Source organism: Blennius ocellaris, assembly GCF_963422515.1.
Source record: "Blennius ocellaris genome assembly, chromosome: 5".
NCBI classification, from domain to species: Eukaryota; Metazoa; Chordata; class Actinopteri; order Blenniiformes; family Blenniidae; genus Blennius; species Blennius ocellaris.
Window position 1 is genome coordinate 3,483,205 of NC_137654.1, and position 25,206 is coordinate 3,508,410.

The 25,206-nt window shown below is 43.7% G+C and overlaps 1 protein-coding gene across 1 annotated transcript in view; it reads right to left on the reverse strand.

Annotated features, from left to right (window-relative positions):
• The window catches only part of LOC308130808 (collagen alpha-1(XX) chain-like), a 98,154-nt gene that overhangs the window by 5,428 nt on the left and 67,520 nt on the right, over positions 1-25,206 (reverse strand). The window contains 18 exon segments of the mRNA XM_080497292.1: positions 46-234; positions 909-975; positions 1,066-1,101; positions 1,186-1,257; positions 6,630-6,683; positions 6,778-6,831; positions 6,930-6,983; positions 9,966-10,061; positions 13,055-13,108; positions 13,201-13,287; positions 13,417-13,494; positions 13,587-13,745; positions 16,496-16,605; positions 16,737-16,879; positions 22,586-22,724; positions 22,855-22,893; positions 24,132-24,188; positions 24,407-24,553. Of these exon segments, the coding sequence (XP_080353418.1) occupies positions 46-234; positions 909-975; positions 1,066-1,101; positions 1,186-1,257; positions 6,630-6,683; positions 6,778-6,831; positions 6,930-6,983; positions 9,966-10,061; positions 13,055-13,108; positions 13,201-13,287; positions 13,417-13,494; positions 13,587-13,745; positions 16,496-16,605; positions 16,737-16,879; positions 22,586-22,724; positions 22,855-22,893; positions 24,132-24,188; positions 24,407-24,553 (1,635 nt within the window).

Sequence of the window (25,206 nt, forward strand, 5' to 3'; positions counted from 1 at the left end):
GATTGTTTTTGTGTTAACAAATCACACAGCCAAAATAAGTCCTACCCTGTTCTCCTGGATACCCAGGCTTACCAGGCCTCCCTCTTGCCCCAACACGCCCTTGGTTACCCCTTGTGCCGGGTGGGCCTTTAGGGCCTGGTATGCCTGGTTCTCCTTGGGGTCCCACTGGCTCCTCAATAGGAGCTGGCTTCCGACCTATCTCGTTGATAAGCATGTCGAGCTTTAACACCTCCTCTGGAGAAGCAAGAACATACATGTCTGAGCACCTTTTCACAGCAGCCCCGCTTGGTCCACTTCAATCAGACCAGAGTTCACTTCCTGTGATAGCCTGCCTCAGCTGTGGGGGGGTGTTAAAGGTCATCCTCAATCTGGTGGAGACCAAACAAGCAAACTCTTCTCTTGAAAACATATGGGGCTCAGTTCACTTGCAGGTGAACTCTGGTGCAGTTAATTTGCAGTGAAAAAGTTAGTGAAGCAAATACAGGAAGTGAACCACATAGTATAATAATAATAACAACGGTCAACAGTGTTGTGCCAAGGAACCAAAAAGAAGCAAACAAAGACAATGTTGTCTTATCAGTATATGGTTGATTGTGGTCACTCATGAGAACAATTATTACATTATCAGTTATTAAATGTGTCAATTGTGTGTGTTGGGCGGCTGTTGAGTGGACTGAATGTGTTGATCTAACCTCTGCTAACCTATAATTAAGTAGAAGTCAGTTTAGTCAGGAATTCTTTTGAGAATTACTTTGTTTCCAAGCTTCTTTTCTAATCTGTCTGTCTGACTCGTGAGCACCTCTCCTGACTTCAACCTCCACCTTCAGGATGCTAACAATTTCTGAAGAAAATGTAATTCTGCAAACAGACTTTTTATTTTTTGACATGTTTCCTCAACAATGACTTACTGTGTACTAGCTGTTCACAGGCCTGTGTGACCAGCTGGTAGATTATGGCCATTGACTGAGGTTCACCCTGTGAAACAGATTCAAAGGAGATAAAACATTACACTCACTGTTGTTGCATGTGCAACAAGAAGAAAAATGTTTTTAAGGCATTTCTCACCTTTTCTCCTCGTTCACCTTTGTTCCCTGGCAGGCCCTGTGAAACGAAATGTATGACTGTAAAAATAGACAACATATGTGAAGACAGAGAAAACATAAATATCTGTCTCTTCAGTCTTACTGTAGGTCCAACAGGGCCTGCAGGACCTCTTTCCCCTAAAGGCCCTGGATATCCTGGCATTCCTTGGAAACCCTGTGTGACACAAGGATCAGTAGTTTGGCCAGCAGGCAGAACTAGTAGAAAAAGATTCTCTCCAGAAAACTGTGTAAATTCCTTTGATTTGCAGACTGATTACAGATGTCAGCACCAAAAAATAACAACAAATTAAAGCTGCAAGCAGTGTTGAACAGACCCTCGCACACTTATGCACGTCGGAATGTGTTGTACCTCACTTTCTCAAAGAAAGAGTCTTCAAGCCACGAGAATAGTCTGAAATTTTTGGCAAAACTGACCATTAATCATAAAACTATGTACGTTTTGTGCACGTCGCCCCACTTTCTATTACCAGCAGCTGGCGCAATGCCCGATCAATATAACCGTCTTCAGGCTGTGATAAGATGTGGACTCTCATGCAACGTGTAAAGTTGCAGCCAGAACGGAACATGTAAGCCTCACTTCCTGTTTCCAGCAGGTGGTGCTATGCCCAATGGTTGTGTCTCTTGACACTGATCAGATATGGATTCTCATGCTACGCATATGCTACTTAGTGTGTATGCTCATTTGAATGTATGCTAATGTTAGCTTGTATGCTAATTAGCCAAATGCTAACACCTACGCTAATTATTATGTAGGTGTGTATGCTAATGATGGTGTATGCTGATGCTAGTGCATGTTAATTACTGTGTTAGCAAATGCTAACATGCATGCTAATTACCTTATATGCTAATGCAGTGCATTATGCCTGATGGTTGTGACTCTCTTGACTTTGATCAGACATGGCCTCTCAAGCAACATGTGAAGCTGGAGCCAGATGTGAAGAGAGAGAGAACACCCCACTTTCTGTTTCCAGTAAGTGGCCCCATGGCTGGTGGTCATAATTGATGTCTGGCTATGAATAGGGCTGGACTCTGATGCAGCGTATCAAGTTTGAAGTCAATCTGATTACATTCAGTCTATTTATATTGCACTTCCTGTTCCATGGCGAAGGTCGTCAAAGCCACGTCCTCAAATGGTGTTATGATTAAGTGTCATCATATGGCTGTGATGAGGGCTGGACTCTGGTGCAATGTGTGAGCTTTGATGCAGATCAGACCATGTTCAGGCAATTTTAATGCACTTCCTGTTTCATGGCGTTATTAGCCATTGCCACACCCCCAAATGGCATACGAGCAAAAGTAATCATATGGTTGTGATGAGGGCTCGTTTCTGATGTAATTTGTCAAGTTTGAAGCCAAGCAAACAATGTTAAGGCCTTTTACACGTCACTTCCTGTTTTTTTATGACACTGTTTTGTGGCAAAACATCCATTTTTGGCCACGCCCTCAGATATCATGTTGCCATTTTGATACGCTTTGCTCACTAATCTCTATTCCATTTTTTTTTTCTACATTGAGCAATTTTTTCAGTCACATGTGTGACTCCTCCAAATTATCACATTTTTCGCCAGGCCTTTTGACTGTGCAAGGTGTCTCAATAAAGCAATAAAGCATTTTCCCATAATGAAAAAAGTATAAGAGTCAATAAAAATGACGACTATAATAATATTAAGCTCACCTGTTAATTAAGGTCTCAGCACTTTCAGGATTGCTCAGGGTGAATTCTGCTTTCACCAGTGGCGTGCCGTGCATTTCAGACCCAGGCCTTCACTGCTGGTCTGAGTCAATCCACCCCTCAATAACTTTTTTATGGCCACAAACACCATGTTACCATGCAGAAATGCCATATAAAAAGCCTTTGCATCACAGATAGATACTCGTGTAGCCAGAATAAATACCTTTACGAATGAAAAAAATCTAAGTTTTCACGTCTCTTCTGCTGCTTCAGCTGGATAAAACTTTTTCCAAAACTTCTGGGGGTTCAGGAGGGTGACAAAGGTCAGCTTTTCATGGTCTTGAAAATAATATAATTCTGAATCCTGCAACGGAGTTTGTAGTGAGCGCAAGTAAAGTGCACTGGATGTGCGCTCGGAGGGCTGCGGTGCATTCAATGACCTCTTGGAAAAGTCTGTCTTGAAAATTGTTTTGATAATCAAATCTGCAACCAAATGTCTTTATCTACCCCTTTAGTCATTGTAGGTTGAGCAAACCACTATTAAATAAACAACTATATTTTTGTTCATGCAGCTCGCTACAGATGCAGACAGCTAGCTGGAGAATGAACTCTCTGACGATCCAATGAGAGAGCTTGAATACACTGATGTCACACTATTGTCACACTCACGCCAATATCGAAATCTGATTGGTTGAAGCAGCAGCGTCACCGACACCAGTTTTACAATGCAGACGCCTGCAGAATTGGATCTGAAGGCCTCAGGCAGATTTCTTTACCGGGCAACAGATGATAGCTGAAATGTGATTGGTTAAAAGCTTTAAAGGCCTAGTGAAATGTAAAACACTACTTTGCAAAAAACGATAGTTGGGGTACTACTTTTAACGTTTATTTAAAGTTTCTCCGACTCTGCCCCACCACTGTTGTTGCATAACAAAGTTATTTGAATTTTGAATCTCCAGCAGAGGAAGTCGGGGGAATCCTCCTTTGTGGGCGTGACGTCAAGAGATGTGCAGATCTCGATCTGTTGTGTTTATATTGGCTTGTTTCCTCTTAAATATCCAAGTTTTAACAGTGTTTTGAAGTTATAGTCAGCGTTTTATGAGCCATGACGAAAGATTGAGCATGGAAGAGACCAGAGAGAGGAGAAAAGGAGCACAGGCGGCGGGAGCGGCTAGCGGCTAGCAGGAGCAACTAGCGGCTAGCGGGAGCAACTAGCGGCTCCCGCTAGCAGCGAAAATACCACTGTTTATCGGCTATTTTCTCGCAGATTGCCGTATTTTAACATTTTACCCTTGGGTCAGTTAGCATAAAAAGGTCCCTAGAAGCGACAGCCAGAGTGTTTTGGAGGTCGAATTTTCATCTCAGCGAAGGCGGACGCTTTTTTCTCCTCTCCTCTCCCACTTGCAGCTTCGTCCTGTACTGTCTTGTGTCTGATCTATCAAGAGAATCTCTTCAGACCCGCATCCGAACCTAACCGGAACCATGGAATTGATCAGCTGGTCTCTCAATGCGATCGACCAAATTTTTACGACACGACGATCGGGCAAAGGAGAGCCTGCATGTCCCGATGGGACGGTTGCAGCCGGATACATGCTGGATTCCTGGGGTTCCTGGAGGTTCCTGTGTTTGGCCATTCTTTCCATCGAGGATGTGGAGGACCTCTACATATTGGGATTCATGATAGCAGGTATGCTGCTGATTGGAGCTGGCAGTTTTCTGATCTATCGCAAAGTTGAGAAGACGCGGGCCGCCGCATTGGGAAGGCTGCCTATCGTCAATGAAGGACTGGGCCGAGCTTTGAACACTCAGACTCATGTGATAAACAAACTCAAGCGCGTGCAGGTCACGATTCTTGAACGTTTACGTGAAATTGGATCGATCTTGGAGGATATTCGAGCTCGGCGGGAAGCTAATTATAATTATTCTGCCACAATTGGAGCAGCAGTGGAGACCAGAGACACTCAAGGTCGACGGATAAAGCTGACACGCCTGAACGAAAACAAAGATAATCAACATTTGGCTCCCAGACACACAGCTGCCAAGGCTGTGTTTTGTCTTCATATCTCCTGGATGCGCGTGTGAATCAAGGCTCTGCCCCCACCCCCTCAGCCCTTACTACCCTCCTCCCACCCTCCCTCCCCGGACATTCTTGCCTCTGGAAATTCCCAGGACATTCACCGCTTTCGCTGTGCCCCTACCCCCAACCACCAGCAGAGGCCACTGGAGAAGGCGGCTGCGTGCCTGAAAAAACCTTCTCCTAGTGGCGGACTGCAGAACTACCCTTCATGTATCCCAAATGCTGTCTCGAGAAATGTTGTAACCTGTCTGTGTTGATGCTAAACGTGCCTGAGGTGTTTTTTTTTCCCAATTACAGACTGTGCTCCTGAGAACACAGTCTTTAATCTGCCTTTTTCCCTCCTCTCCTCACCTCATGTGTCCTTCTTTCCTCAAAACTTTCTATGTGAATGCAATTTCGTTGTACCTGTACCTGTACCTGTACAATGACAATAAAGTCAAATCTAATCTAATCTAATCTAATTTCACTAGGACTTTAAAGGACCCATATTATACTAAATCGACTTTTCAGTGCTTTAAACATCATAAAAGTGCTATTTGGGATTCATATACATCCCCAAAGTGTTTTTTTCATTGATTCCCTCAAGCTTGAGTTTGAGGGCGATCTTTCTCTGTTCTAACACGTTGATTGTATTTGATGACGCGGCACAGAGCTGGAGAAGCCCCGCCTCCAGGAAGATTGACATGTGGAGAAACCAAAACAAGACACGCCCACGAATGTGCCAAGGAGCGCAGCCTCTTCTCTGCTCTCTATCTCAGTCTCTGCTGCTTCACATTGAACTGCTGTTTTTGTTGCAGTCGATAACTGTTTTCACCTTCATGTCCACTTGGAGAAAATGTGTTTTCGCCTTCATGTCCACTGGAGAAAATGTGTTTTCACCATCATGTCCACTTGGAGAAAATGTGTTTTCACCATCATGTCCACTTGGAGAAAATGTGTTTTCACCATCATGTCCACTTGGAGAAAATGTGTTTTCACCTTCATGTCCACTTGGAGAAAATGTGTTTTGAGGTGCAAGTATGTGTCCACACTATTTGTCTTGCCGAAAGAAGAAGCACAGCGGCGAATGTGGCTGGACTTTTTTTTCTTTTCCGCAAAGAATCTGTTTGTTTGCGAGCGACACTTCACCAAAGAAGCTTCCAGAACTACGGTACTTTGAAACTGGACTTACTCAGAAGCTCATCTTGAAAACTGGTGCTATTCTCACAATAAAAGATGCTAATGAGGCATTGAGATCTGCAAGTACATTACTACAACTACGAGTGTGAGCTGCTGACTACGTCACCGAGGGGGTGGGAGGAGGCGGCTGTGAGCTGGGCTGCAGTCTCCATGCGGGCGGGGGAGGCAGAGGAGCTGACAACCACCCGTTTCATGAGAGGTGACGTCAGCTCAATCCAAGAAATAGCTATAATTTCACAAGTTTTGAGTGTTGTATACTGTATCACCCAAATTGTTATCCCACATGAGCATAGGGTGGACTGTGAAACATGAAATATAGCGAAATATGGCTCCTTTAATATAGAAGTACGCCTCAAGAAGCAGCGCAGCCAAGGAGAAGTGATGAGAGAAGCGGACAGACCATTTGGAATTATTTAACAAGTTTTCATGGACAAAATATAATCAAAAACAGTCTTTGATTCAGATCTTTTTCATAGGCCTGTAGGCCTTAAGCCGTAAGCCTTGAAGGCCATGATGGCACACCACTGGCTCTCACCCATTGGCTCTAGAGTCCAGTGACCCTGAACAGGATACAAGTAGTAAAAAAATGGAGTCTTACTCTGACTCCAGTAATGCCAGGTGCTCCAATGTTACCCTCCACTCCCCTAATGCCCTGAAAAACAGAATAGGGAGAGAGGAAAGATATGGATCTCAGCCAAAAACTCAAATAAATTCTTGACATTCTTTTTCTGAGGGGGTCAATGCACCTTGGGGCCAGCGATTCCCTCCTTCCCTTTTGGACCTGGAGGTCCTGGTAAACCCTTAAAGAGAAATAATTACAGGTAGAAGTACGAGTTTATACACAACATCAACGTGATTTGCTGAATTTGACTCCACTGATTTCTCTTGTTAAAATCACCTGTGGTCCAGGTCGTCCTGGATCTCCCTTTTCTCCCCTCGCACCAGGTGGACCCTGCTCAGAACATATGACAAAATACAATTACACTTGACAGATGTTTACCTTCAGGTCTTCCTTCATTCTTGCGAAAGGCACTCAGAGGGCTTTTCCACCCAAAAAGAACCAGGTCTTAGTTCAGGACTGGCACTATTGCCAGTTCTTAAATGTGCACTGCCAAAGAACCGGTTGTTTTTCCATTTTCAGGGGACCTGAGTGAGAGCCATGTCATTGTGCCACTCCAAAACGTTGTACGTCACTGACTTCACCAATGTAGCGCTAGCCATGCGCATATGAGAAAGGGGAGACAGACTGTATTCATTGGCTTATTCCAGGTCGCTCATCTAGTCTGGCCTAAACGTCGGATGCAGACCAAAGAGACAGAAAACATTGAGTCTCCTCATCGCTCCATTGGTGTTTTTTTTTTACATCCATCTTGCTTTCGTCCGGAGCCTCGGAGTGGCCAGAGAGAAAAAATATAACTCATGGGAACAAGATCATTCACGTGAAGGAACAAGATAATTTAATCCGAGACCACGAGATAGTAACCCCTTCCTTCAAGTTATTAACTTGAGGGAAAAACTTACTATCTCATTCTCTCTTGTATTTTTTCACCAATGGGTTAGGGTTAGGGTTAATATTTTCTGTTATGGAAACTTTGAGATCAAATGATTCAGACCACATTAAATAGTGTTTTCTCACTAAACCATGTGAACTACAGATATGTAAAAATGATCTTGGTCACCGGATCTAATTTGCAGCAGCTCTGAATCATTTATCTTTACCATGAAGAATTACTTTGGATCTTATTTTTCAACATTTGGGCATTACATTTTGAATTTCTGCTCCTTTCACTTTATTTCTAGACATGTCTGAATCAAATGCTTCAACATGGAGGAATGGAGGTCTAGAATGGTAGAACACAACTTGTGGGGTTCCAAGGCGGACACCCCGACTCGAGATGTGGTCAGCGGGTGTTGGGAGAGAGGATGCGGCAAGGATGAGAGGGTAGACGGTGGTTTCCAAAAATTAACTTAGATTTATTTCAAATAACGTTTCAACGTTCACAAACACTTTTACTTTCAGCCTCACAACATGTCAGCTGACAAAGACTTGTTTCCTCTCCACCACCACGAATTGAGCCAATCAGGACATGCTGGGCCGAAACAAACGTCTAAGGGGTGTTTAACTTATCCTAAATTAACCTAACTGAAAAAATATATGCATAAAGTACACCTGCATCAGACAAGCATAATTACATACAAAATATATACATTACATTACAGTGACACGTCACCAATTCCCCACTATATATATTTACACCCAAAAATACAAACAGTGCACCCCTACACCCAGTGGACTGTTCCCCCTGCCGTCTGCCCACTGAAATACAGCTCCTTCAGCGTGCATGCTAGTGATGAGAAACCCGACTCCTTGCACGGACTCACGGGTTTTTGAGTCATTCATCCAAGTGAATTGGTTGTCTGAGTCATTTGATTCAGTTGCGCATGCGCACTATTTCCACCCGCTCCAGGACCTGGAGGCTCAGCTGAACTGTGACATGAACCAGGGGGAGAATCATGTATTCATAGTAAAATGATGAAACACTTCAGAGGAAAATAAACAATAAGTACACACTAGTTTTTAGTGGTCCTGGTCTCCTTATTCTAGATTATGTGTGTTGTTTCTGAGGTTTAGTTGAATCAGAAAATAAATTAGATAAATGATTAAACTGAATAAATACCTGGCATCCAGAATGGCAGATATACAGTATATATTAATGTATACATATGATTTTATCTTTTTATTTTCCTTCCAACATTCTGATTTTCTTTTTTTACTCGTATCAATAAATAATGTGACGTTCATAGGGCAGAACTAAGTATAGGGGACAATATTAAATGTAACACAATACACGCTACAGTGGTATTTTAATATTGTTTATTGTGTATTTATCCACGTATTATTCATGTATTTATCTCTACAAGCTTTGTACGCCGTCACTCAGAAACTTTCTGAGCGGAGCGCCGCTGCAGATTTTCAGGTGAGGGAGGGGCGGAGCCTCACCGCTCACCGCTCACGAGGTGAACGACACAGCAGAAGTGCTACTGACCGATTCAGTGAACGACTCTTTCGAGTTTCGTGGTGACTCGGGGATGCGAGCTGATCGATTGAAGTTTGATTGAAGGTTACAATCACAGCACTCATTTAGATATTGACCCATTATATTAATACCTGGGGACTTTAATCATGTAAATTTAGGTATTAGACTTTCTGCTTTCACCCAGCAGGTGGACTAGTGGTGGGCGGATTGCTCCAAATATCGATAATATTGATACCTACATTGGTATTAATATTGAATAATACCAGTGCAATGGGATTAATACTTCAATTTCAGTTTCTCTCTTGAATGCATGCTTCTGAACACTACCTGAAATATTTTCTTTGAATTTGTTCTGGAGTGATAGTTTTGTACACTTTGTTTATTGAAGGAAAAAATCCAGACATGACAATGTATGGGAGAAAACTGATTTGATGCTGCTTGTTTGAGCCATTTTTTTTTCTTATGATAAAGTATTTTATGTTTAACTATAACCTTTTCCAAATTCTGATCTAGGTTCCACTAATTAATAAACCAAACACTTTAAGTCATGAAAATGCATCCCTTTTTAAAAAATGTCCTTATGCAATTAACTTTGAATATCAAAAAGTATAGATATCGGCTCGGTATCAGCGATACTCGCCCTGTATTTACTTGTTATTGGATCAATACCAAATCTTGCACTATCGCACAGCCCTGATGTGGTCTGCAACACCAAGGGGAAGAGAACAATTGACCTGCTGAATGCAAATACTAAAGCTGCTGACAGTGTGTACCTACTGCATGCATCCCATTACTGCAGTTTGATTGTTTGATTATATAGCTCAGTGAAGAAGTACTTCATTAAATTGATATGGACAGTAAGGTTGTGGGAGTGTAAAAGGATGAAGGATACTCACCACTTTTCCATGCACTGTGATACCCAAGGGTCCTGCACGGCCCACAGCCCCAAGGCCTCCCTCAAAGCCGGGCTTCCCTGGAGGACCCACCTCCCCCTGAGGAAAGACTCATGATTGTGACACTGCAGAAAAACAGCTGCACAGAAAGAAGACGTCTTTTGGCCTCTCAACGTCACAGCTGAGTGGCAGAAAATGCTGGACACAGTTCATGACTGCATATGGAGTAGACCTGTTTTTTTGGTGGCACACAATGTTATTCATTTAAACTGCCGTTTGAACGCTAATTTCCTTATAGATCCTGAGGAGCAGTCTGTCGTCCAACCGTACAACCGACAAGTCCAAAATGAGCATGTCTTGTAAATCTACACGATGTAGAAGACGGCCCAAGCTGACCCGGCAACTTTACGCTCTTCACAGAAGAGAGACAGAAGAGGACAAGCTCGCACTTATTTGGCAGAAAATGTCCAAGAAGCTGCTGCAGTCTTTCAACGAGCAGTTCTACAAGTTCAAGCAGAGTTTTAATACTGCACGTTTTATTTCCAAATGAGAATCAATAAAGAACCAAATCGAAAATGGAATGGGAATTGTAAAGATCTTGTCAACTCTCATCTCAATCGGCAAGCACTTTTTGAAAGGCTGTCGACCACTTAAAAAGTCAGTACTGACCACTAACAGTGGATCCAGGCTGTGGAGACCACAGTTGTGGAGATACAGTTGGAACATAAATGGAGGGGAGAAGCCAGTGCGACATTTTGACATTCAGCACCCCAGAAGGCAAGGCAAACTCAATTTGTGTCCAACTGGATTCCCAAGTTGCTGGTTGAAAGCAACTTCAACAAGCTGATTGTCATTGACAAAACGCACCGCACACGACACGGGATGGCGCCACCAACTCGGCACAAGAGAACGGTCTGACTCTACAGCTCGGGAGAGCGCACTACGGAGCAACGACAAAGCTTTCGTGAGGTATTGCAGCGGTTGAGAGAGAAGGAGATTCGACACTTGCTGTTTCCCCCAGACAAACTCTACATCAGTGGTCGCCAACCCGTCGATCGCGAGTGACTGGTCGATCGTTGAAACACTCCCGGTAGATCGCGAAAAACAAACAAAAAAAACCGCAAAAAAAAACAATACATTATGGCTGATTAATGGTCAGTTTCGCGAGCGGTCCTCTGTTGCTGTTGTTTACATTCTCTACTTTGTACTAGTGGTTTTGTTACCTTTTATATTTTTTGCAGCTGCAATATGGGACACGGGAGTTGAACCGAGCACCGAGGTCCATCAAACACCGAGGCGCCTTCCGCCCAAACGCGGAAGCCAAGGCAGCCACGTCCAGTGGCGCCGGCCGCCTCCGACAACCTCTGCGCCTGAGCAGAAAGCACGGAGGCGATGCAAAGACAGACCCCGGCGCTCGGCACGGCGCAGCACACAGACCCGGAGCGCGCCCAAGGTGTCGGGCATTGGTGGAGCGTCGGAGTGGCTCTCCGACACTCCAGCATCGCCGCTGCGTCGCATCCACACTTTCCATCCAAATGCAGAAGTGAAGGCAGGCTGCTCCCGAGTTGAAAACGCAGACGCGAGGCAAAGACAGACCCCGGTGCTCCTCGTAGCGCGTGCTCCTCGTAGCGCGTGCTCCCGTGTCCGCTCTTTCAGAACCAACAGGAAAGTTGCGCAGCAAAGAAAAAAAACCAAAACAACCAGTGCAAAGCTGAGTAAGCTAACATCAGATGATTCAGTGTTAAAGGTGAAGTTGATATGTTGAATCATTTTCAAAGCAAATCAGTTATGGTCAGTTTAATATGCTAGTTACAGAGAGCATTTTCTTGGGTTTATCAATATGAATGTTGGACCAAAACATTTCAAATACAGTTGAATAAAAAGCGTCAAAGTGAAAGTAAAATCCTTTTTTTTTACTACACTTGGTTGGGTAGATCTTGCCAAGGTGGAGGTCAGGGATCTTAGCCTGGAAGAGGTTGGAGACCACTGCTCTACCTACCCGTGATGGCCAAATGAAGCTTCACAAACCACTTTATTTATTTTCTGAAGCCACTAGATGGCAATATCAGTTCAACAAATGTTTGAAAGCAAACTTCCTTAGCAGTGTTTCAGCCTCAATCCTCAAACCAAGAGTGCTATCTGGTGGACTCATAAAATATAAAAAGTGGTTCATGAGCCGTCATTTGGCCATCACGACCTCATACTGTACACGTGGTGGAAGCCAATAAGTTATCAAACCTTTATTATCACAGTTTCTTCCGCTGTGAAAGTGATGTTTGCCGTGTGTGCCAGTGAAAGGATGTACGAGGAAGTGCTTTTTTATTGTCGTTAGCTCTTTTTTTAGCTAGTGATCCTGGAACTGACTAAGAATAATTCGACTTTGTTGAGGAAGGACTGGATTGAAGTTTTGTTCATGCATTTATTGACTGTCACCCACTCTGTTAGTTGTTTTCTGTTTGTTGCCAATTGGACTGTTAGCTAATTTTTCATTATACTCTCACCATCTTTACTGGCTCTATGTTCATCTTCATGACTTATTAAGGTATTTACAAATAAATAATATGCTTGACTCTATATCATTGGTCTTTTGGAATGTTCGAGGATGACTCCCAATAAAAGTAGGAAAGGTTTTTGCACACGTGAAATCACTCAAATCTGACGTACGTTTACTTACGCAGGAGACGTACGTTTCAGCCATTTGGCACAGGAATCTCAGAGCCAACTGGATCTCACAGGCCTATCTCACCTCATCCCTAACCCTCAGTCAGTACACATTATACAGATGGAAAGACGGTGCCTGCATATGACTAAAATTAATAACAAACTCTTTCTGAGAATTTTGGGCTACCACCTCACCCCCATAGAGAGTCTTCCTGTCCGGGTGTGAACAAGTGACGTGGACTTTACTTTGCTCATGAGATGCTACATATTGTCACGTGATGTCTGAACGACAATGTTATAAGTTATGAAGGGGCAGCCATAAGATTACATCGTACCACTTGGTGACTGCCTTGTTTGCGTTGTGTTACTGTTAGTTAGAAATTTACGATAAATAAAATATTGGGGGAAAAAAAACTGAATTTTAGTCTCACCTTTAGACCTCGCTCTCCCTTCTCACCTTTCTCACCACGAGGTCCTGGCTTACCCTGGCCGAAAATAAGACAAATGCAGAGTCAACATATTTTCAACAAATAATATAATTCAGCAAATACTCTGTGCCTGATTTGACAGGACATACGTTTGCTCCGGGCTCACCGGAAGCCCCAGGTACATCAGAGGAACAGGTACAGCTATAAGCAGGAGCAGGACAGCTCTCTTCATCTTTCTGAAATCACCCACCCATAAATACATTGAATCAAAACCAGTGAACCACAAGGCCTGACTTTACAGAATAGAACGCTCAGACTAATGTTGAATGCTATTAGGCAGTAAGGTGACTGTGATGAATACTGACCGCTCCAGGCAGGTCACAGCAGGTGTCCTCTGAAGCCCATGTGGTGTTACAAATGATCTCAAAGGACTGCAGCTGAAACTGCAAAGAATGAAACACATAGGTAGCGTTGAGGTCCGGCCAGAGTTAAGTGAGAGAGTAAACTGGCCAGAGTAGAGCTGAGAGACAAGTACCGGGGCTGACCCACTGTTGGGTCCTCGGGTCTTGGTCAGTTTTCCCAGCATCTCAAAGCCATCGACGGGCAGGGTGCCTAACGGGCGAGCAGGCCTCTCTCCCACACGCTCACAGTCCACAGACAGAGAAACACTCACCTGGCTGACAGACAGGTGAACCTGGCAGGGGAAGAGTGCAAAGACTATTTTCAAAAGAAGACATGCATTACAGTTGATCTCAGTGTTGAACACTTTCAGCATCTCATTATTATTTATACACGCAATACAAGAAGGGAAGAAACTATATGTTGTTATCATTCTCTACCAGGAATTTATCCCAAGGATGATCAGGACTATACTGAAAACCCACTTAGAAACAGGGACAACATGCAAAATCCACATGAAGTGGCCAGAATCACACCTGGACACTTCACAGCGAGGCAACAATGCAACCACTGCATTAAAGTGCTGGCCATCCAAAATCAAAACTGAAATTAAACAAAGGATTCACATTGCTAAGGTACTGCAGTATTTATTCATCAGTATCTGCATCCACCCTTTAATTTTGTCAGCAGTGACCATTGGCGGCCCTTCAGTGAAGCAGCTGTGACCATCTCCGTGTTCACTGATTCCGCCCAACACACATTTTCAGCCCTAAAGTCAATTAAAACTTCTGCAGGAATAAGAAAGAGCAGCTCAACTTTTAACTTCAATGGTGATAAAATAGGACTTCTTGATGTCAAATAAACACACAGAAAAGCTGTACGACCTAGTAACTGAACTCTGATTGATGAAAAAAAGAGGATGGATTTTATGTTATTTTCCTAAATAATATACGAGGTTATTATTGATGCTTTCTTAAAAATGCATGTCACAGCTGTAGCTGCAGTGTGATGATTCACACACCTCGCTCCGGCACCGGATCCTCACGGACACTCCTGCAGGCAATCAGCTAATTGATTGCCCTGCACTCTTAAGCCCTGCAGGGAGGAGGGTCCGGTGCCAGAGGATTGTTGGTCGACTGTTTGTCTGTTCTCGACTGCTGTCAAGTGCGAGTCTGTGTTTGTCCTCCCCGGGGAGTGAGTGTCCTCCCCGGGGTGGGTCGTTCCAAGATGCCCGAGAGTCCCCGGGTCCCAGTCCGAGATGCCCCAGAGTCCCCGGGTCCCGTTCCAAGATGCCCGAGAGTCCCCGGGTCCCAGTCCGAGATGCCCGAGGGTCCCCGGGTCCCAGTCCGAGATGCCCGAGAGTCCCCGGGTCCCAGTCCGAGATGCCCGAGGGTCCCCGGGGTGGGTCGTTCCAAGATGCCCCAGAGTCCCCGGGTCCCGTTCCAAGATGCCCGAGAGTCCCCGGGTCCCAGTCCGAGATGCCCGAGAGTCCCCGGGTCTCAGTCCGAGATGCCCGAGAGTCCCCGGGTCCCAGTCCGAGATGCCCGAGGGTTGGGTCCAGTCCAAGATGTCTGTTGTGTATGTCTTCCCTGTGGTGTGGTGAGTCCTTCACGGGTGTGTAGTGTTCTCCTTGGGGTGTGGTGTCCGTTGTGTGGCTCTTGTCTGTGCAGCGATTCCCGTGCGCCATCCGCACTCCGCCATGGAGTGCAGCGCACCTCCCTGCGGCCGTTCTCCAGTCTGCGCAGCGCTCCCGGCAGCGTCCTTCCACGTGCGCCGCCCGCATTCCTCCCATGGAGTGCCGCGCACCGCCCTGCGGGTCCGTTCCAACGGTTGCAAGATGCCCGAGAGTCCCGATCCCCGTGCGCCGTCCGCATTCCTCCTATGGAGTGCCGCGCACCGTTCCTGCTGCTGGGGTTCCCGCCTGCGCCGCACTGCTGGCTGCGTTCCCCCGTGCGCCGTCCGTACCCCTCCACGGGGTGCCGCGCACCCCCCCTGCTGCTGTGGTCCTGCCGGCGCAGCGCTCCTGGTTCGGGTGCTACGCACTTTCCAGGTCCCCGTTTCCTGTCTGCGCCATTAAAAACTGTGACAATTGCACCATTTCTGCCTTGAGGTCTGCTTTTGGGTTCTAGACATCCACGCACCGGCCCCCAGCCATGACATGCAGTAGGAGAGTTGTGCACTCTGGTTTTGTTTCTTTAATAAAGGTATTTAAAGTAGTTGCATGAAAAATATCTTAAAAAAAAAAAAAAGATTACTTTTCATCCTGTGGCCCAGTACAGCAGCTCGTAATACTACATTTCTGCTTAACAACATGTTCTTTCTCAGCATATAAAGTTGACGGGTGGATTGATTCAGACTGACCACTTCTGAAGGCCCAAGTTTGAAAATGCACAACCCACCATTGCCCTCCATAATACCAGTTATACCACTCATGCTCATGGAAACATCGATACAACGCAACACCTACATTTCTTGGATACAATCCCTGTTTCTGCTCCCCATCACTTTCGAAATCCCCACTTTAGATGAGGCTTTATCTGTTTTTGTGTCTGAGATGTTTGCTAGTGAGGTATATTTTCTTTCATCCTTTTCGTCAACTCATCTCGGCATAAATCTGGAGAAGTGAATGTTTATATAAGGAAAATGTTTAGGTGCAGAGATGGGATTCCATCTCCTAATATGGCTGGAGACTCTGTCCACAAGGCTTGTATATTCTGTTCCCCAATATGAAACTATACATTCCGACATGATGGTCGGTTGGAGACGCACAGATGGCCGCTGCTCGGAGAGCTGCTTCCTGGATCTACGACATCCCACAGCGCTCTGCAGATACAGCTGTGATCCTGATGCCACCAACCTTGTCAATGAACATATTCTTGTGCATGCAAGAAAGTATCAGCAGAAGTCCTTTTTCCTTCTCTTCATCACACTTGTTTTGATCCCACACTAGTTTCATCCACTAATATTGGCTTTGGTAAAATGTGGTTTTATCATTGTGCTGTTTTCTCCAGAATGGAAAACTGAGCTCTCCAAGTTTCCGGTCACCTTGTGGAAGCTGCCGTAGAACAGCCGGTGGACCTGCGGTTGGTCGAAACTCAGCTCCTGCACCTCTCCTCGGTAGTCCAGACTGAAGTACAGCAGATGCTTGGTTGAAGCTGTGGACAAAGAAATACATCGTCATCAAGAATATACTTTTTTTTTTTTTTTATCTTCGTGCACCAGAGGGTGAGCTGTTATAACAAATATGATCAAACCAATACAACAGAATATAAGAGTTGTTCCTCACGGTCAATCACCACGCCCATCTTTGGCTGGAAGTCATTGTCGGTGAGCTGCCAAAGGGCAAATGGCTCCCGCGGTGTTTCCTGCAGCATGCGGAAGGCAATGCTGATGGTGTGCTCTGGAGAGAAGCCTGCAGGATGGATGAACCTGGAAGGAAGAGGGAATCTTTCAAACACAAGTTCATGTCCAGTGGAAAGCTTCAGAGTTCACCGGTGCGGTGGATCACTTTGAACTCACTGGTACCTCAGTAAATAGGACATTCCACAAAGGTTTATTTCAACTTATTGGGAATCAAACTTGGAATTAAACAATGAATAATCTGGAAACTGAGGTAGATACAGTCGACCTTGATATCCTGTCCCTTTTATAGGTTCAACAGCAGCGGTTCTCATTTCAGAGGTGTGAGGAAAAACTGAGCTCTGCCACTGACATCGAGGCTTACCCTACTACCTTTTGACTTATTACTTATCTTAAATATGAATTTCATGTTTTACATTTTTTTTAAACAAAACAAATATATGTATGACCACATACAGCCCAGTTTCATCCTCAGTGGGTCAGACCAGTAATATGTATATTGCCATAATAACCTTTAAAGTTAAACTTTAAAGTTTTTCTTTGTTGTGGCACTGATAATGAAATTGTCTGCATTTTCACCAAACCAAACAATTACTGCCTAAAAGGATGACAATCTGAACATAAAACCATTGAACTTTCTGGTGCAAAATACGGTGAAATGTCCACAAAACGTCTCCGATAGCTGTTGCATTAAACATGTTCTTACAAGCTTGTGCTAGTTTGCTAGCTTTGATGGCAGCATCATTGATGTTCTTTCTCAGGTCTCCGTGCCGTGCTGTGTTGTGTCGTGTCGTGTCGGTTACCCTTTTGAAATTTGTTTCTAAAAATGTATGTTTTCTTAGAAGTTGCTACAATTTGCGTGATGCTTTGGCCAGATTGGAGCCTTGTTCGAGCCTGACATGTAACAACAACCAAAAATGTAACAATGACCTGAATTGTAGGTCATTGTAACTCAAAAAAATGTTGTAAAACCCAAAATGTAACAACTGGTTAATAATGTACAAAGATTTAACAAGAATTTAAATGACATCTTAATATGTTTAATGCTTATTTTTTTTTACTGATGATTGCAGAAGTAGACTACAGATTATAGAGAACTGAAGACTATAATTGACTTGGGCAACAGCAATCAAACATAAATACCATAAACTGTAGATAGATATATGGATAAACAAAAAGTCTTTTAAAAACTTTTAAAACTCATTCTTTCAGTGTTTTTCAAATAAATTACCACAAACCATTGACATGATGTAAAAGAAATGATTACACTATTAGGGGGAAAAGATTTTGTCTGCCCCATAGTGCTTGGTGCTGTCAAATTGAATGCGTTAAATGTGGCGATTCATTTAAAATGTTTAACTTGTTAAAAATAATGCATGTCATTTGGTTTACTTCCAGGGTTTTTTTTTTCATTCTTTACTCTCTCACCTTTTGTCACTTGAGCAGCAGGTGCAGCTGCACTGAGCCGCAACATACCTCGTAATGATCTCTCTCTCTCTCTCTCTCTCTCTCTCCTGTCGTGTGTGTGTGGTGTGTGTGTGTGTGTGTGTGTGTGTGTGTGTGTGTGTGTGTGTGTGTGTGTGTGTGTGTGTGTGTGTGTGTGTGTGTGTGTGTGTGTGTGTGTGTGTGTGTGTTTCACAGCATATTATTGCAACTGTGTTTATGTAATAAGTTCACAACTTTGCTCTTGAAATATCCAAATTCTCAAAGTGTTGGACCTGTACTTTAACATATAAATAGGGATGCTCGATATTGGCTTTTCTACCGATATCCGATATTCCGATATTGTCCAACTCTTAATGTCCGATACCGATATCACCGATACCGATATCACCGATACCGATATATGCTGGCTTTTTACATCAAAACTGTTAGGTAACAACAACATAAAATATCTCCTACTGTGGAATTAACACATTATGCCTAATTTTATTGTGATGCCCCACTGGATGCATATGTGAATCAAACATGGCTTTCCAAATGTACACACTGAGAAAAATAAGAGAACAACAACCTAAATTATGGAAAAAAGTGCCATATTTATTTAGTGTTAGAGAGAAACCTCAACAACAAACTCAACAACACCACAGACAATATAAAAAAAGGAAGAGGCATATCTTCAGTCCATTAGTTGTAAACAGTCAATGAATGAATAACTGGACATAACTTGTCAAATAATAGACTCAAACTGGGCTCAATCTCTTTTAAGAGATCCGATTTTTAAGAGATCCCTCCGATAATATCGGCGGGCCGATATTATCGGACATCCCTACATATAAGTCTGGGTTTTGTTATATTATCTGTTGTGGAAATTCTTATTCTTGTTTTTTGCTTAACTTGGAGAGAAATTGTGTTCACTAAAAGCTAAAAACAAGTATTTGAATATACTTGTATATAAGTATAGTAAATACACTTCTACATGTGTTGAGTCTACATTAATTCCATTATTTTCCATAAATAAATATGGATTACGTGGTTCAGTCTTATGTTGAAAAAATGTGATCAATCGCAGTTCATTACAGAAAATTGTGCAATTAATTTGTTTTTTTATTCGACATATGAGCCAGTATTTCCTCATATTTTTTCTCTTGCTCCGCAAGGTAAGCAGCATCAACATGTCCCGAAATAAGTAGTTGAAAACAAAGCTTAAACAAAATATTTTCATCATTTATGTACATTGCTAAACCAGGCTACAGGTTATTATAAGACTTGGTTTGAAGAAATGTGTCCTTTATTGTTTTAGAGTTAACGTGTCAGAGCGTCAGAGTTTAGGTTGTTTTGTGATGTCATATTCTGCATGTCATATATATTCAGCATATATTATTGTTCATGTCAGAGTATTTCTGTTCATTGTGTTGTGTGAGATGATGAGAGATATTGTTTTCTCTTGCCCTGCAAAGACTTTGTTTGTTTCAAGCACAATCCCAAACTCTGGTGCCTGCTTCCCCCTCCTTGCAACACTCTACCCATCTCAAAGACAATTTAAACATAATCCAGAGTCAGAGAGGAGTAGTGGAAGGAGTCTCGTGATAGACGTGCAGAGGAAGTGCGTTCCATATAAAACAAGGAAATCCTTTATAAAAGCAGATGTTCAGAAGCAGTGAGCAAACCTATATAGTCAGAATTATGTGATTTAATGTGACTATTTGGGCAAATGATTTGGGATGGACCAGAGGAAATGTTAACATTTTGTATTTCTGCTTCATTTTTCAAAGTGCACATAAAATATGAAGAAAAACATTGTATTTTGACTTTTTTCTTGGAGTGCAAAAATCTTTTTTTTTTTTTTTCATCTCCTATAATATTGTTTTCTTCAGTGGCTCTAATACTCTTGAATATGTCCGCCCTCCGAAACGCAGCTCAACGCAGATGAACGTAAGTGGTGACTGAGGTTGAGATGCAGTGAGGTGGGGTGCTATGGGGTTCTATTTGTGCCAAAATTATGAGCGAGCGATGGGAAAATTTGAGCGCAAAAAAATTAATTGTGCAAGCACACTAATAACATTTTGAGGAAATATTTAAATTGCGCAAAGACAAACTTGAGATTGCGCTCAAAAATCATTTCTGCGCTCATATTCTTCCTCTGCGTGCTCAACCTCTCTCTCTCTCTCGTGCTCAACCTCTCTCTCTCTCGCGCTCAACCTCTCTCTCTCTCGCTCAACCTCTCTCTCTCTCTCGCGCTCAACCTCTCTCTCTCTCGTGCTCAACCTCTCTCTCTCTCGTGCTCAACCTCTCTCTCTCTCGCTCAACCTCTCTCTCTCTCTCGCGCTCAACCTCTCTCTCTCGCGCTCAACCTCTCTCTCTCTCTCTCGCGCTCAACCTCTCTCTCGCGCTCAACTTCTCTCTCTCTCTCGTGCTCAACCTCTCTCTCTCTCTCGTGCTCAACCTCTCTCTCTCTCTCTCGTGCTCAACCTCTCTCTCTCGCGCTCAACCTCTCTCTCTCGCGCTCAACCTCTCTCTCTCGCGCTCAACCTCTCTCTCTCTCTCGTGCTCAACCTCTCTCTCTCGCGCTCAACCTCTCTCTCTCTCTCGTGCTCAACCTCTCTCTCTCTCTCTCGCTCGCTCAAATCTCTCCACGTCCGCTCAAGTCCTGCTGTGCGCTCGCTCAAAATGTGCAAAGCCCAAATGTGACAGACACGGTTGTCCACCAATCACAGAAATTTGGGGCGGGTGTTGAACTCTGATTGGTTACTTCGGATTCTGGAAGTGCCTCATAACCAACGAAGAAGAAAAAGAAGAAGAAGAGGGAAAAACAAACTGCGGGGGAAAACATGTTGTAATCCAGGATCATTATCTTTAGTTTTCCTTATTTCTGTTTTCCCTCGCAGTTTGTTTTTCCCTCTTCTTCTTCATTGGTTATGAGGCACTTCCAGAAACCGAAGTAACCAATCAGAGTTCAACACCCGCCCCAAATTTCTGTGATTGGTGGACAACCGTGTCTGTCACATTTGGGCTTTGGACATTTTGAGCGAGCGCACAGCAGGACTTGAGCGAGCGAGAGAGAGAGAGGTTGAGCGCGAGAGAGAGAGGTTGAGCGCGAGAGAGAGAGAGGTTGAGCGCGAGAGAGAGAGAGGTTGAGCGCGAGAGAGAGAGAGAGGTTGAGCGCGAGAGAGAGAGGTTGAGCGCGAGAGAGAGAGGTTGAGCGCGAGAGAGAGAGGTTGAGCGCGAGAGAGAGAGAGAGGTTGAGCGCGAGAGAGAGAGAGGTTGAGCGCGAGAGAGAGAGGTTGAGCACGAGAGAGAGAGGTTGAGCGCGAGAGAGAGAGAGGTTGAGCGAGAGAGAGAGAGGTTGAGCACGAGAGAGAGAGAGGTTGAGCGCGAGAGAGAGAGAGGTTGAGCGAGAGAGAGAGAGGTTGAGCGCGAGAGAGAGAGAGGTTGAGCACGAGAGAGAGAGAGGTTGAGCGAGAGAGAGAGAGGTTGAGCGAGAGAGAGAGAGGTTGAGCGCGAGAGAGAGAGAGGTTGAGCGCGAGAGAGAGAGAGGTTGAGCGCGAGAGAGAGAGGTTGAGCGAGAGAGAGAGAGGTTGAGCGCGAGAGAGAGAGAGGTTGAGCACGAGAGAGAGAGAGGTTGAGCGAGAGAGAGAGAGGTTGAGCGCGAGAGAGAGAGAGGTTGAGCACGAGAGAGAGAGAGGTTGAGCGAGAGAGAGAGAGAGGTTGAGCACGAGAGAGAGAGAGGTTGAGCGAGAGAGAGAGAGGTTGAGCGAGAGAGAGAGAGAGGTTGAGCGAGAGAGAGAGAGAGAGGTTGAGCGAGAGAGAGAGAGAGGTTGAGCGAGAGAGAGAGAGAGAGGTTGAGCACGAGAGAGAGAGAGGTTGAGCGAGAGAGAGAGAGGTTGAGCGCGAGAGAGAGAGAGGTTGAGCACGAGAGAGAGAGAGGTTGAGCACGAGAGAGAGAGAGGTTGAGCGAGAGAGAGAGAGAGGTTGAGCACGAGAGAGAGAGAGGTTGAGCGAGAGAGAGAGAGGTTGAGCGAGAGAGAGAGAGAGGTTGAGCGAGAGAGAGAGAGAGAGGTTGAGCGAGAGAGAGAGAGGTTGAGCGAGAGAGAGAGAGAGAGGTTGAGCGCGAGAGAGAGAGAGGTTGAGCGCAGAGGAAGAATCTGAGCGCAGAAATGATTTTTGAGCGCAATCTCAAGTTTGTCTTTGCGCAATTTAAATATTTCCTCAAAATGTTATTAGTGTGCTTGCACAATTAATTTTTTTGCGCTCAAATTTTCCCATCGCTCGCTCAGAATTTTGGCACAAATAGAACCCCATAGGGTGCAAGAGGAAATGCGTGATGAGCCTCACCTGGTGCTCTGTGTAAGCTGCACGTCTCTGTACAAGCTGTAGGTGGGAAGCGTGTTGAAGACGAACGGCTCTGCTGCCACGCCCTCCACCGAGGAGTGGGCCTTCGGAGTCAGACCAAACGCCTCCATCATGTCGAAGCCTACACACACACACGCATGCACACACAAAGGAAAGAAATGTGTGTGTGTGTGTGTGTGTGTGTGTGCGTGTGTGTGTGTGTGTGTGTGTGTGTGTGTGTGTGTGTGTGTGTGTGTGTGTGTGTGTCTCACCTTTCAGGATGTTGTTTCTGATGGTGACTTCTGGACAGACTGCAACACAAGGGGCCAGCGTTGGAAAAGGGAATTTACACTTTCATATCAAAATGTGAATCGACAGACCTGGAAACAGGCCGTACAACGCATTAGCACCTCTTCATTATGTCTAAGGCATAACCTAATCCAGTTCAAGATACTGCACAGGCTGCATTTTACGAGAGCTAAGCTGTCAAAATGTTATCCCAATACAGATCCTACTTGTATAAGATGTCGCCAAAAACCTGCAACGACCGGACATATGTTTTATGAATGCACAGAATTACAGTCATTCTGGAGCAACATTTTCAAAGCTTTTTCCAGCATTCTCCAATCAAGAGTCAAATTTAACCCATTAACGGCTGTGTTTGGCGTACCAGAGGGAGACACAAATATAACCACCCCCCAAGCAAACTTTATAGCGTTTGCCTCACTTCAGGCGAGGAGGCTTATTCTACGTAACTGGAAATCGGTCAAACCCCCATCATTCATGTCTTGGGTAAAAGAAATGTTGTCTCTAATCCCACTGGAAAAGCTTAGATACAATAGATCTAAAGCGAGACAGAAATGTATTGATACATGGTCACCGTTTTTGGAATTCATCATCACTCTCTCTTTTTCTCGTACCGAGTGAATAATATTTTTTTCCTTTTGCAACTTTACTTTTATCTTTTTTATGAGCATCCCCCAATACTTGTGTGGACCTGTACACATCCTGTAATCATTATGTGTTCTCAGCTCAATATATAGGCCTCTGCTGGTGGTTAGTTGATCAGTGAGTGGCTCTCTGTGTTAAAAATTGAAATTGCACCCCCCCCCCCCCCTTTTTTTTTTTTTTTTTTTTTTTTTCTTTCTCCCCCTTTCTTTCTCCTCCTTAGGTGTCGGGATGAAGGGTGGGATGGGGCTTGTTCTGTTGCATATATGTATGTCTATTAATGTTTTGTAAATTTGAAAATCTATAAATAAAGTTGTTAAAAAAAAAAAATGTGACTCGAGCGTCTCACTGTGAGGTAAATTACACAGATTATTCTCCTGGATTACATCTCAAAGTAAGTTACCATTTAAAATCATGAACCAGTGGGTTAAACATAAACATGGAAGAACATCTTTATGGTTTGATTAAAAACTTTTTTCTCTACATTTCTTTCATGGAAAATGTCTTTTCAGTACACAATGACATATCGAAAACATTTTGACTTCACTTTGAACTTGTAAAAAGATGAAAGTAATAATTGTAATATAATGAATGTGTGAACCTTCATTATGGATGGGATACATCCGAGGGTGGATGTTGATTCTGGCTGCAGCTGTCGCTGAAATGAAACAAATCAAATCATAAACCATAAGATTGTGGTGGTGGTTTAAAACAAGACCAAAAAAAAACCACATTTACTGGTGCGTCATACTTGTTTTCAACATAATCTAGAATGTATAGGAGTGATCGCTGCCACAGTAACTGAGGTGACAGCTCTGTGCTCAGCTCACTTCTATGATGGAACACACAGTTGGTGCCTGTGGGAGCGCGGCTCACCTGTTGGGTGGAGTATGGAGACTGCAGCGCCCTCTGCTACACCACGCAAGGAATGCACGCTTATGCGATACAAGGTCTCCGGTTCCAGGTTGATGAAACAGTGACTACTGCTCAACTCATCCACCATTTCTTGTGTCGCTTGCTTGTCTACACACACAATAACAGGAGTTCATGTGGCTTTCAGCTAAATTCAACACACAAAAATGACAATTATTGGGTTCAGAGTGAAAAAAAAAAACCCTTCCTGTTAGGATTCAACAAAGGGTTTTGTTTGTAAAGAGAAAAATTATTTTTAATATAGATGTGTTTCTGTTGTGGGAGTTGAATTGAAATTAAACGGAGCTTGCTGGTAATTTTTGGAAACTCTGTAGAATACAGAATTAGGGCTGGGCAAAAACATTATTAGATAAATGATTAATGTCTAACAATTATATTTTCAATGACCTAAATTATATATTTTTTCAATTATTAATTATTTTCCCAATATTTGATTGAAATAGCAATTTACACATTGTGAATACAAATGTATAGAGAATTCTTAACATTTCCATTCCAAATTCCATAACATTTCAATGTATATTCAACATTTCTTTAACACATTTGTTATACAGTATTGATCTTAAAATCTCTCCACATTCCAAAATAAAATTCAAGTAAGACTTAAGTAGTAGTAATTAAGTTGTAATGCATTCTGATATCAGATGGCTATTGGATGGATAATAACACTTTTGACAACACTGTGTTGTCAAAATGATCAAAACTTTTGTGTTGGGATGTTTTTTCCCCCAATGCATGTATAG